The sequence below is a fragment of the Athene cunicularia genome (genome assembly GCF_003259725.1).
Source record: "Athene cunicularia isolate RWA chromosome 21 unlocalized genomic scaffold, athCun1 chr21_part1, whole genome shotgun sequence".
Taxonomy (NCBI): domain Eukaryota; kingdom Metazoa; phylum Chordata; class Aves; order Strigiformes; family Strigidae; genus Athene; species Athene cunicularia.
Genome location: NW_020799127.1, coordinates 4,622,924 through 4,636,571, shown reverse-complemented (window position 1 = coordinate 4,636,571; position 13,648 = coordinate 4,622,924). Strand labels below are relative to the sequence as shown.

The window sequence follows — 13,648 nt, the reverse complement described above, 5'->3', positions numbered from 1 at the left end:
ACAGAATTGCATGTTCAGGCCAAGCTAATTCAGTATCATATGCACTCCTGAGCTACAATTGGGGCTTCCAATTGAAACAATATTTCAGGTAACAAATTATTTGCCTGCAAGTAAGTTGTATACAGAGTATGCTTTATCAGCTGCATAAATGGCTCCCAGTCAGTTAAGCAAGAGACAGACATAGCAGTGTGATCCCCTAGCAATAGGAAAGGGCATTGCCAGAAAATAAGCATACGCTACGGGTAAACAGCAAACAAAAGCCCATCCCCTCCCCAGCACTGACATCACACTTCCAAAGCAAGAACAGAGGGCAGCCTGGGCTTTGGCAGGGGACATCTGGCCCTCAGAGCACACGCCACGTCCTGCTGCTGGCGAGGGCTAGGAGGCTGGGGTGCTACACCCAGACTTCCCTGAGCACCAAGGGAGTCTGCAGAGCTCAGCTGTTCCCAGGAGGCAATAAATATGCTGCCACCACAAACCCTGATGAGGACGACCCCTAACCACCAAGGAGGAGGAATAAACCATCAAGAGGAACCATCCATCACCACCACCAAACAGGTGTGTTTGCACGCTCCTGTCCACATTCAAGTGAAGAACAGGAGCCAGTCTGGAGCTCCCTGGAACATCTCACACACTAGGACTGAAATCCACGCCCAGGATAGTCCTATTTGGCAGCTCCTGCAGTTTTCCTAACACCATGGTATTTGTTCACCCCAGAACTCACAACGCATTCGCCTTGTCAGACAGAAAAGCAAAACCCCAAACAATTTTTAAGATTTATAGTGGTGGGAGAGGGAAGGAGGGAGGAAAACCAAGAAGTTGCGAGTACAGCCAAACAGTATCTTCCAGAGGATCCTGAGCAAAGCTCAAGACCAAAGCAGCTGGGATCCGAACACCGAGGAGCAGTGGGTCCTTTCTGTCTGCTCAGCCACTCCAGCCGTGCTTTTCCCCAGGCTTTAGCTCCCTCTGTGGGACTCTGGGATGATCCTGCACCTGCTCAAAATGAAGCACAGTTAAAATCCAGGGCTGCCCCATCGTCCTGCAGTCCGAGCACAGGTTTGCCCGAGGCAGGACGAGCTTGCTGCAGCTCAGTCCTCAGGAACAGCCCCTTGCAGGAGCTGAAAGCAGGCGTGATAGACCCGTTCCTAAAGTACAGCAGGTACCCCAACCTCGGGCACCTTCAGAAACAGCCGAGTTAAAATCCTCCAGCCCACACCCGACAGAAAGTCTTCAGAGTCACCTTCCCAACCCAGAGAGGCTGCGGGCAGAACGGCACTGCAGCACCACCCTGCTTGTGCCCTTCATGCCAGAGACTGAGGGGGCCCTGCCAGGAGCAGCCAAGCCTTTCTGCACTCCACCTCCCCTATTATCCCACCTCTCTTTATATCTACACTGGAGGAACTACAAACACTTCTAAGAGGTTCTCTGTTGGCTGTTGGTCTTTCTCTGTTCTTGCCAACATGAAGATGTGGGAGACTTTCCGCTTGTATCAGCACAGGTGCTATTGCCAATAGCTGCCCTTTACAGACCAGTGTGTTTCCCTGAGCCCCTGGGAGCTGGAAATGTAATTCTGTCAGGCTGCACATTCCTCAAAAATTCTGCCAAAATGCACATTTCTCAGAACTCTGTTATGGAAAAAGGCAAACTGAGAACAGGGAATCTGTTCTGATTAGTTTGGGGCGAGGTTTTTTGTGGGGGTGGGGTGGGGTGGTTTTTTGTGTTTGTGGTGTTTTGTTTTGTTTTCCCTTAAGCCAAGTCGGTGACAATTTTACTTCCTCTCTTCAGGCTTGGCTCCAAATAAACTGAACACAGCACAATTCTAAGTCTCATAAAATTTAAGATTTATTATCCTGTCTTGCTGCAAGAAGTTTTTAACACAGCTTCTCTTTCCAAGCAACATGGGATTAACATGAGGTTGAGCTACCAAGGTTGCTACTCAACTTTTACAACTTTAAAAAAAGCCTTTTGTAAGGAAGAAAAACCTCTTGGAAGTCATTTAAGGGTGATAAGATGCTTGCATCTACCCTTCAAAGACTCTAGGGATGCTAAAGAGCTGAGCCCCCTCCGCAGCCCCATGAAATAGGCTAAGGAGCTCTTGAGGACTCCACTTTCCCATGTTTACAGAGACTGTGTACAAGGGGGTTAAATATATTAATATAATAATAAAGTTAATGCCAAGTCTTCAGTTCAGGACATAATGGCACCCGCCTCTGCCTATAGTCCCACAAGATCACTGTATCACTTGACTGTTCTGCATGCTGTTAAAGTGATGAAAATTAAACTAATAAGAGCAGCTTTTGAACAGCTGGGTGCCTAGAGCAGTGGGAGCCTGACAGCTGCCCTCTCTCCCCAGGCAATTCATGAGGCTCCTGTTCTTTTGCAAAACCTTGTTATACAAATTAAAAAGAATTGTGAATTGATTTTTTAAAAAATACCTCTGGTTTTTTGAGCTTTGTGGTCTGGGAGGACAAGAAACACATGTACATGAGAGGTCTACCCAGAGACATCCATACCCAGAACAGGGTGTGCTTGGCAGGAGGCTCAGCCCCTGCCGTGCCCACCACCCCAGGCAGACTCAGCACCTTTCAGACTCAGCCCTTTCCACCGAGCGTGACCTGCAGGTTAGTGTAACTGCACAGGCACACAGGGTTTCATACTCTTTCTGAAGAGACTGCAGTTCCCAGCACATCAGGGTTTACGGTTACTGAAGCAGTCAGGACACCCGCTCTAGGTTCCTTTAGTCACACTCTAGTTACTAAAGAGAGTGCTACCACTACCTGCTACATAGACAGACACCCACACAGTACCCCAACCCTGTGTGCTCTTAAATAGATTCAGTCTTGACACCCCTGCATGTTCTGCAGGTATCACTCACAAGGTCAAGCACAAGGAAGCAGGATTTTTATACAACCAGACCCAAGCAAGGCCATCGGTGTCCAGCCGTGTACACGAAATAATGAAGGGCTTCTGTCAAAGTTTTTCTCCTTTCTGTGTAAGCTTGGATGAACCACTTATCCGCTGGGGGGTTTTTTATAATCATCAGCAGGGATTGCATTACCTCATGAGGAACACTTGGGGCACTAAAGACATCTGAACTGTGCAGTACTGAGAAATGTGTGTGCGCATGGTGTTTTACATCATGAGGAGCCACTAATTTCTTTGAGTTTTCACTGGTGTCCTCTCCTTGCTGGCCAGACAGCACTGCAGTTATCTCCTCACTTTACAGGCTTGAGTAACAGACCTACCCCAGCTCAGAGGGAAGGGGAGTGGATCAGTTCTGTAAATGGTTTCACCCCAAAGGAGCATGATGGGGTGCTGCTGTAGACTCAGTCAGGGAACCCCCCCTGAGGCAGCAGAAACCTGCCTCTGTCAGCTGCTCACCGATGGCTGTTCCTCACCCCTCACATCATGAAGCTGCACGCAGGCAGGGCAGGAGGAAAGACTCACACTAGATATTTACCAAGAAAGAAGAAATCAGCACTGAGATGTAGACAGTCCAGGCTCAGGTGCTTGAAAGCAGGGGGTCTGTCCGCTCAGGGCCTGGTACATCCTTGTCCTTGTGGGGTTCTGGGCGCTGCCAGTAGCTGTTTGATCTTGGCGAAGGCCAATCCAGCTCATCGTAGTGGCAACAGCAAATGGAGGAAAACAGCCGAGTCCGCACCACTCGCGTACAGAGGACAAACATAATGCAGTTGGCACCTCCTTGGAACGTGTTACCAATTCCCTGCAAGAGCAAAAATAGAATTAACCACTGCTGCTGCTACAGGCACCCCCCAGAGAAGAGCAAACATCGTGTCAGACCAGCTATAGACCTGCCCAGCTGACAGTCAGCAACTTCCACCTAAATGAGAGAAACAGATTCAGAAAAACCAACCCTGCACCCAAAATCAGGCAGACAGCTGTTGTGGGTTATCGTTTTTACAGCCTGTGCTAGGGCAGGAGCAGGCTGAGCCCTGCTGAGGGACAGACCCAGCAGTTCTGGTCTGAGCCTGCTTTTCCTACAAGCAGCCAGCGTTACCCAACACTCCTGTTGCAGTTGTTCTCTGTAGCCACTAGATGCTGCTGAAATAGCTGTTGCTGAGCATCCCAGACCTACCTGCCAGCAGAGAGCCGATTTTCTTGCAATGTGCTGCATCCTGCCACAGAAGTGGTATTCAGAGCAACAAATCTTTATCTCCCTCCCAAATCCTCCTTCTAATGCGTTTCCTGACAAATACTTACATGCAGGACAACCAGGACTGAATTTTGCACTGCAGGGGAGTTACAGAGAGTCAGAATGAATCGTACAGTGCTCCACACACGGAGGATGATAAAGATGACAGGGATGAGAATCAACTTCTTATCTGCTATGGAAGTCCGGGGCTGAAATGCAGGTGCTCTTGAGAGAATGGGGCGATACTCTGAGAGAGCTGCATGCTTCCATGGAGGGTGGGAGGGAGACAAAAACATGAACAAAAAGCTACACACATTGGACATTGAGCTCCAGGGATTCTATCTAAAGTAAACTAAATTTTTGCATCTTGCAGGAAGTTAACAAGGATACTGTTACGAGCACCAGTCTCCAGCCAGATTCTGCGTTTGCTAACACAAATGTTCCTGCTGAAGCCAAGGGGTGGCAAATAAAGGATATCCGGTCCTTATCAGAGTCCCATTAAAGGTTTATATTAACTAGCATCAACTACATAGTTGCCAAGAAACCAAGTCATAACAATGTACAAAAAAAAAAAAAAAAGCAGTGCTCCACAAAATTGTTTTGCTGGGCCACTGCTTCTGGCTTTTATGTATATGCACGCATATGGGGAGAACTCTGGCTCATCCTTCTGAAGCTATTCAAACTTCTGGCCTTCACCATGGCCACAGCCAGCAAGTTCCACAAGGAATTTATGTCCATGTGAAGCAGTCCTTCGGTATGCTTGTGTAGAAACTGCTGCCTGATTTCTGACCATGTACTGTCAGCAATGGGCTTCCATGGATTTGGACAAGCCAGCAAACCTCTCTATCAGCAACGTGTAGAAAAAAAATCAGGGTTGTGTGCTCTGGATCAGGGTGGTTGGATGTGTTAAGGCCCATAAGACATCCTAGGGTAGACTCTCCTGGATGCACTCAGATTCCTGGATAGGGGAGAGCAGGTGAACACAGCCCAGAGCAGCTGCTGGGACACACCATGATGAATACCAGGATGTTAATGTGGGTGAAGAGATTAAAGCTCAGGATAGCTGACCTGCAGAAAACTATTCCTCCTACCATCAGGTCTACAGAGTACACAGAGCTTTGATGCATAGTTTTCTCCTTCACCTCAGTACTCCCAGTCCTGACACCTTACTTCCTCCAGAACAAAGCTGCAGGACAGCACTGCACAGTGGCCTGCCAAACCCCACTGAGGGCTTTCAGTGCAGCTTCCCATCCACTCCCTTGCAGTATTTTCCATCTGGAAAGCCCCTAATACACATCCTGTGTGTGTCCCCCACAACAGCTACTTCCATAATTTCTCCTGCCTCTCGGGCTGTGCAGGGGGCACTACTCCAAAACCCACTCAGTCATCAGCACAGCCCAAACCCAGCCCTGGTTGCCTACTGCTCTTCCTTGGAAATGGAGAGCTCCTGCAGGTAAAAAGGCTTCGTAAGCAGGCTACCAGGCTTGGCAAACCCCCTAATGATGCAAAAGAGAGATGCTCCAGTCCACAAGCCCCCGTGTGCTGCTGGTCCAGCCCTCAGACCCCCCATTAAGAGAACAGCGTGACAACTGCCTGGCCTCAGCTTTGCTACTTGTGAGAGGGTCAGGGCTGGGAGTGGGGAAGGGAGAGCAGATGCCCAGGAATCCCTGGCAGAACAGGAGGCTGAGAGCCTGGCCAGGGGGTCAGGTTTCTGGACAGCCACACTGCTATCTTTGACAGCTGCTGGAACACAGCGTCCTGGCTGATTTATGTCAAGTGATGCTGACAGGCACTCACAAACCCTTTCCAACTCCCCTTTCCCGGGTCCCTTAGGACTGCTTAAGACTATGTTGTTCTTCCAACTCATCTGCAGAATCCTGACCTAACTAGATTTGTGTTTATCCCTAACTACAACTGCCATAACTGCACCGCAGCAAGCAGGATTGCAGTGGCAGCATTTCTCAGAAGGATATCTATCCAGATGTAGGGATTTTTTTCCCTAATACAACTTAGAGAAAAAAGGAATCCCTGGATGTAGTTCCTTCTGCCACTCTCAATCTACATTTCTCTGGTATGCAAGTATTTTCCTAGATGCCTGGATTCTGTGTGTTCACAAGGAACAGCAGCAAATTAGCCTCTGAACTCTGAAACCCTCCTAGGACAGGGTGTCTTCCTGTATTGTGTAAGCATATGGTGCCTAATGCTATATAGCACCGACTCCCAAATGGGGCTTTGTGCTGCTAGTACAAAACAGGTATCCATAAACACAAACTATCATTAGAGATCCTGAAATGACTGAGGCTAGGTAAATCCAGATGCCAACCTCAGGCTTGGCACAAGTGGAACTGTGGAAGGCTTATTAAATCTGAATTTTGTCCTTCACATCCTGTTTTAATTCTTACTGTGGGATTTACATTTCAGTCATGTAAATCCCAGAGCCCTCCTAAGTTTTCAAAAGGCTTTTTGCATTCTTCGTGTGCTAAGTCCCTGTGTAATGATGCTGCAGGCTGCTCAGTCAGGTGTACTGCTTCTGCTAGTGCATTTTAGTGCTATCTGAAGCAATTCCTGCCTGTGTAGCTGCTAAATATGCAGCAAAATCTTCAAAGCATGGCAAGATATAATCACATAGCAAGTCTGCAACCTAAGCTGAAAGCAGAAAAATACTCACCGCTCTATTAATGTGCTTCTTGATGAGGATGTAGAGCACTGGCAAAATCACATAGGCCAGTATCTCCCAAACTTTCCCCGTTAACAACATCCACAAGACCCGATCCTCTGCATCCAAGTTGACCCAACACCAGCCCACAGAAACATTGGAGGCATCGTAGCCAATCTTCTTCAGAGCAACAGCCGCCACCGTAATGCCAAGGGGGACTCCCCAGCTGAGGAAAGAACACGAAGAACAAGGTTAAGCAAAGAACATACTCAGTTTAGTCCCTCCACACCTCAGGGAAAATGGGTGACAGACCAAGGGATTCTTCATCAGACAGGATGCCAATATCTGGGCCGAAGGGAAGCAATCAACAAACAGGTATTTGACAACATATGAATGTGGACAGCAAATCCACTTCCTAGGGACCTGCTCTAGGAACTTGGATCCCCAGTCCTGAAGGACAGATGCATAATGATGTGCTACGCTCCAAGCTGGAACCTGGCCTGCACAGCAAGGAGGCGAGCAGCAGACATCCCACCCTGGATACAGGTGAGATCAAGGACTTGACAAAGCCAAAGCATCATACAATGTGACTGTCCTGTAGGACCCAGCCATTCGAGAGCAAGCTGGTGGATTCAGAGCTTTCAGAACATAAGCAACCAAATCCCACACACTGATTCCTAAGTGACACTTAGCACATAAAGAACCACCACACAAAGAAATCAAATTTTTTTTTCCATTAGTGGGGGTTTTGTTTGTTTTGTTTTTAAAAATGGAAGTACAGTCAATATTTTGGAAACAAAAGGATAATTTCTGAAGGAGAAAGAGCAAGTTTCTTCCCAAAGAAAAGCACTGGCAGTAACAGCAAAAAGAAAGCAAACAGGAGCCACATTCTAGTAATTTGGAGCTGTGTTTTGACTTTGGCTTCTCTCTTGACAGCAGAAGCATATATAGGGAAGCATTTAGAAGAAAAATAACTGTGGTGACACACATGAATTAAGTCACACAGCAGCTTGGGCTGCCCACAAAAACCCATGAGGAAGAACTGAAATGTTCCATGAGCCCAAATGTAAAAATACTCATCCCCTTCCTGGGCGCTGCTGATACCCAGGACTTCACAGGCTTTGCCTAACCTGTGACGTTCAAATCATTAATGACTCCACAACTGAAATACCGCCCTGCATTCAACTGAATGCACCACCTGCCCTTCCCATAGTTATCCTCAGAGAAAGGTTCTGTGGAGCCTTAAGAGGGACAAGGGACACTTCGATGACAGAAATGCCTCACAGAGTGCTCAGATGGAGCTCCAGCATAACCCTCCTGGTCTCTCCAGACACAACAAAAACAAAGCCATTACTGTATTGCGCTCATTACCTTCCTGGTTCACCTTCCTCCTTCAGTGACAGCCTGGAGCAGCTGCAGAGAGCATGAAAAGGATCTTCCTCCTAAAATCCGTTTCACATGCATCAGACTATGTAGGCAACCAGCAGTTGCCTAGACCAGATTATCTGAAATTCCAGAGCCCAACTGAAAAATCAGGGATAATCCCATGATATTAGATTTCAAAAATACCCCATTTCCTACTCAAATAATGTCTGGGTTCACCCACTCAGAAAACAAATGTAAATATAATGCTGTGAAAAATTCAGAGTCAACCTTTTAGCATGCCTAGAACATCTTGTTTCAACGTTCAGAACATGGAGTGCTAATCCAAGCCCGGGCTGTTATTTAAGGACAGTTCTGCTGCAGGAAGCCCTCCCCATGCTATTATCAGAGCAGGCTTTCTAAAAACATCCCAAACATCGCCACCACCATGGAATTCTCTACACAACTTAAGACTGATTTAATTAAAAGTGGTGACTTGCCTCAAAACAAGGATTATAGATGCGAAGACATTCAAATTTCAGTACACTTGGAAGAGCTAACCACTGAGGCAAAGAATTCAAGAGAACTGGCACTTCCTTAAAGAAAATATATTAAGGCACACAAGCACAAGTGAGTCCAGCACCAAGAAAAAGGAAATGTATTAATAAACTGATTTGCCTAAATCATGATCTCCACAGTGACCTGAAACTGAGAGTTATATGAAATGATAAAACCAGGTCAAATTACAATGCATGGATATAAAGCAGAACAGTGCTAAGCACATACAGACTCAGTAAGAGAGGTCATAGTAGGTAAAACTGAACTACCAGACAAAAGATTTTTAAAAAATCTTCAAGTATCTAATTAGTAAAAGGAAGAAGGTGGAAAAAAAAAACCTGTCACACATTTTCAGGTATCAGATGGCTATTACAACTAACACCAAGGAGTAAGGATTACAAACTCAAAGTTAGACTCTAGGAAGTCATTGGACATTTCAGTGAACTTCTTCAGCTTCATTTTAGAAAACTGGAAAGGAGAACTGAGACTAGTGATTTGCTTATTCTTAAGAACCCCTAAATGACAGATTCTGAAGGACTGGAAAACATCAATGCCTTATCTAGAATAATGGAGGAACATAAGAATCATAATATTATACATCCAAAACATACATAAAGACTGGAAAAAGAAGCATCCAAAATAACACAGAGGTGGAAATTTTACTCTAAGCCCCAAAGACTGCAATTGTGTAGGCTGGGGCTCTCAAAAGCACTCTTGGATCTAAATGAAATCAATGTGGGAGAGAAGGGAAAGAAGATTACTTCTTGCATCTCTGTAAAAAGGCTGGCAATCCCATCTCTAGGGCAGATAGAACAGTATTTATTTCCCTAATATAGCCCCTAGCAATCAATTAATAAAAAAAAAAACAACCCACACAACCCAGCTTATCTTTCCACATCAACACCCACGCTGCATTCAGACAAGGTAAAACAAGGACCCTTAAACTACAGCAGCGTACAGCTCGAGTTGTACTGGTTTTCTTGTCCTCAGTATGTCTGGGTCAGGTTGCTTAATACCACGTTTTGATTTACACTGCACAGCTGCCTGCCTTCCCCCCCCGACTCTTACAAGCAGGGAAGATTTGCAGTCACCTGCCTGCACAGGTTAGACAAGCAGCCATCCTGCAGGCAAATCCTTCTGGGGACAGGAATTTTTACTCTGTAAAGAGAGAAAAGTCAGTCTTCTGGATATAACAGCCAATTTCAGGGAAGAGCTTTGAGCACAGATTGCAGGCAGAACTCCAGACCAAATCTGCTCCAATTTTTTGCTCCCTTGCCTCAAACATCAAACCCTGTGCAGCACCCCAGTGCCAGTTCCCTGGTAGGAAGCAGGGACTCCTCCCAGAGCAGCATGCAAGAAGCTAAAAGCTAAGGCACCAGCAGTTAGGTAGCTCACACCTTGGTTGGCCCGACCTACAAGCGTTTATAAACAACATGATAAAGCCACAGGGAATTTCAAGAGATCCCTGCACCTCACAGGCAACACTCAGGAACTTAAGCCCAGCTCTGAAATTCAGCATTGGCACTGTCAGTCATGCCTGAGGCAGTCCAGGAGGACTCACACAGGAGCACATGAAAGGATCCGTGGACACGCATGAATATATACATACATATGTATGTTATAAATGTATAGATAAGCACACACATCTATTTTACTTATATATACACACAAACATATATATTTATAAAAGTGTAGGTATGCTTCTAACCATCTGTGCAGCCTGATCATGAAATGCAAATACTTCAGAGGTTGACAGCAAGTGCTGTATCAAAATGAAAGCAAGAAACAATCCCAAAGTGGGTTCTGGTCCATTCCTCACCCTGAGTCTGGATCACCTACTCTCACAGCAAAGATGACATTACCCTACTAAATGATACTCGATATTGAGGAATTCAGAACAAGTGAGGTAGCCTGGAAACTTACACTCTGGATGCCAGAACTTACACCTTACTACTGCATAAATATTTTCAAAGCCAACCCTAAGCTTGTTTTCAAAGGTCACCTGAGCTCATAAAGTTTAAAACCAAAACAAGAGCCTGCAGCTCTCCAGTCTAGCAGTAGAATAGGTGGATGTGTTACCACATGAATCAAAAAGGAACAAACCTGTTTGACAGGTTTGATCCAGTGTGACATCCTAATTTGCCTAAAAAGAAAATTTCAGGCACTGACTTCCAACACATATTTAGTGAGCTCCACTCAGCTAAAAACAAACAGTCTCTGCGTATACTCAACATTAAAGTATTCATCTTTACAAACACCTGTCCTTTACTGAGTAGCTGCTTGTGAGGAGTAGGAAACACACACAACAAAACTCCATCCTGCCTTAAATCCCTTCCAGAAGGGTCTCGGAATCTTTCAATCCTTAAAGCATCATCTGCCCTTTGCTACCTTTCCTTCTGCCCTAGACACGTCGGTCTCACCCACCTCCTGCAATAAAGTCCATACTAGTATCTTTTGTATCAGTTGCAGCAATTCTTACCTGCGTGGTACTAAACCAGATTTTGAGGCTAACAGCACCCTAGATAGCCAGCAGGACTTTGAAGCACTTAAAAGCAGGAGCCATCTTCAAGCATTATGTCCAGAATTTGATTTTATGATTGAGTTCTCAGGTAAGGATAAAAGCGCAGGGAAGGAAAGAAGGAAGATGTGTCACAAGGGGATGGGCAGAGAACAGGTCCTCACTTGTTTTCTCTGGCTTTTCACACAGATCATAAAGCAGGATGAAGCTTTAAGCACTGGCTCTGCACAGAATGGCAGTCATTTACGAAGCAGAAGCCAGCAATAGCTCTTCCATGAAAGCCACCTATACTGCCCTTTAGACAGAGCAAGCGGAGCTGATCAATACCAAGAACAGAAGATGGCATTTTTACTGCAAAGACCTGAAAATAAACCTAGCAAATTCCCCCAGAGGAAGTTCAGTTTGAACACTCCCTTCTCTCTGTCTCAGGGTTAGAGCAATCTTTCAGGATTTTTACAGTTCTGAGAGTGCACAGATTACAGCCAACATTATTTCAGTCAATCTGCCTGCTTCTTTCCGCACTTTGCAGCTGATGAGGCTGATTTGCATTAAATCAGATGAAGCAGTCAGAGTACAAAGGCCACACAAGTGATTAACAGACAGGAAAAATCACAATTAGGTCAGATTTGCATCAACTTTTTGCTGTAGCCTGATATAGCCAGCATGCCCATAAAGAAGTTGGACTCCTTTTTTCTGTTCCTTCAGCAGCACGTGGCTTTACTAGCACTCCATCCTCTCCATCTTTCTTATAGTGTAATTCTATTCACTTAAAATAAAATAAACCTCGCTGTCTCACTGCTTCTTTCAACTTCACCAACAACAGCCTGGTACCCAGATGATGCGCAGTCACCTCGGACTTCCTCACACTTGACAGTCCTTGCTGTCAAGCAATAATTAGAACAGGTGGGGCAGGAATTGAAGGTCCTCCCTGATTCACACCTTGCCTTAATGTCTTTCTCTGGCCCATCTTTACCTGGACTCAACTCCAACTCAATCAGCTTCCAAATGATGCTGGTTGAAAATAAAAAGCGACAAATATTTGACTGAGAAAGCAAAGAAAATTCAGTACTTGCCTGATAGCTTTTTTTAAAAAAAACCCAAAACAAAACAGATCATTCATCTTATGATTTATTGCAAAAGCTTGGCAGCACAGAGGACTAAGGGATCACTGTTTTGCTCAGCGTGGAGGTAGCACATGATTCCACAAGCTCTAATTGCGTAATGAAAGCTTTTACTAAACATGATGTGGAAAATCAGCTCGCTAAATAGCAGAAACCGAGACAAAGCCACACTGTGGTACGTTCTGTCTTGCTTTCAATCAAACATACCAAAACAACCCTCAAGTGCTTTTCTAGCAGCCTCTTCTCTTGTAGGCTACATTCTCCCCTGAGTACTGGGTTACAGCAACCTGCCTGGGGAGAGGGGAAGGATCTCAGACCAGGCTGCCACCCGTGGAAACAGATCCCCAACACGGGGGTTTGTCAAGCAGCAGGCAGGTATCCCAAACGCAAGTTTCACATTATTTCTCAGATGTCAGAGCAGGCTGCGGAGGGAAAGCAGAAGCCAGGATCTGCAGAGACTCTTGCCAGAGATTTTTTTGCTAGGTGACCTTAAGCAGAAAGTTTTTAACTTTTCCATGTCTCCGTTTCTTCGCTTTGGAAGGCTGGAGGGAAATAAGCAGGGCTGTTTAGTTAAAAGACAGCAGAATCCCTGTTTATAAGGGACTGGAGAAGGACACGCTACCGCTTAAGGGAAGAGCAGGTGACTGGAGCAACCATGCAGGCGCTTCGTGCGGACGGAGCAGAGCGTGCGGTGGCTCCCGGCCCCGGGGAGGGGGCCCGTGGGGTCCCGCACCTCCTGCCCTCGCAGGAACAGCCCACAGCACTCACCTCACGACGTGGAAGCAGCAGAGCAAGCCCGTGCCTGTGGGCGAGCCCCTCACGATGGTGATGTAGAGGTAAAGGGCAATGGCCATGGTCCAGAAGAAGGAGCTGGTGTTGGAGAAGGTGGACATGGCGCCCTGCAGCACGCAGTCCCAGGAGGTCCTCTCGAAGTCCTGCAGCACCCCGTAGAAGTAGGAGAGGGCAGAGAGGAGGTCGGCCAGCGACAGGTAGAGCAGGAGCTGGCGAGGCCGCGTCCGCAGCTCCGGCCACAGGGCGTGGGTGCAGACCAGGAGGCTGGAGCCCAGGAAGGAAAGGGCACAGGAGACCAGCACCACCACCCGCTCCGAGGGGTGCAGCTCCGTGGGGGGCAAAGGCATGGCCGGCGGGCGGGCAGGGCACAGGGACGCGGCCCCGCGCCCAGCCACAGCGGGGGAAACAAGCAAAAAAATTTTAAAAAATAAAATTAAAAAGCTGGGCGGGGAGGCAAACGCCCCGCCGGGCTCTGGGCGAGCGAGGCG

General features: G+C 46.8%; 1 protein-coding gene across 3 annotated transcripts; it reads right to left on the bottom strand.

Moving 5' to 3' along the window:
• Positions 1 to 373: 373 nt before the first annotated feature.
• Positions 374 to 13,556, bottom strand: GPR157 (G protein-coupled receptor 157). Of its 3 annotated transcripts, none has more exons than XM_026862466.1 (5): positions 13,137 to 13,556; positions 6,822 to 7,035; positions 4,222 to 4,416; positions 3,461 to 3,724; positions 374 to 996 (listed from the first exon to the last, which is right to left on the bottom strand). In XM_026862466.1, exons 1-4 carry the CDS (start codon positions 13,505 to 13,507, stop codon positions 3,503 to 3,505), a joined length of 1,002 nt encoding a protein of 333 aa, XP_026718267.1. In that variant the 5' UTR covers positions 13,508 to 13,556; the 3' UTR covers positions 374 to 996; positions 3,461 to 3,502. The 3 variants fall into 3 exon arrangements, with proteins under 3 accessions (XP_026718267.1, XP_026718266.1, XP_026718268.1); XM_026862465.1 differs by having other exon boundaries at positions 374 to 993; XM_026862467.1 differs by lacking the exon at positions 4,222 to 4,416 and having other exon boundaries at positions 374 to 993.
• Between the last annotated feature and the right edge of the window lie 92 nt (positions 13,557 to 13,648).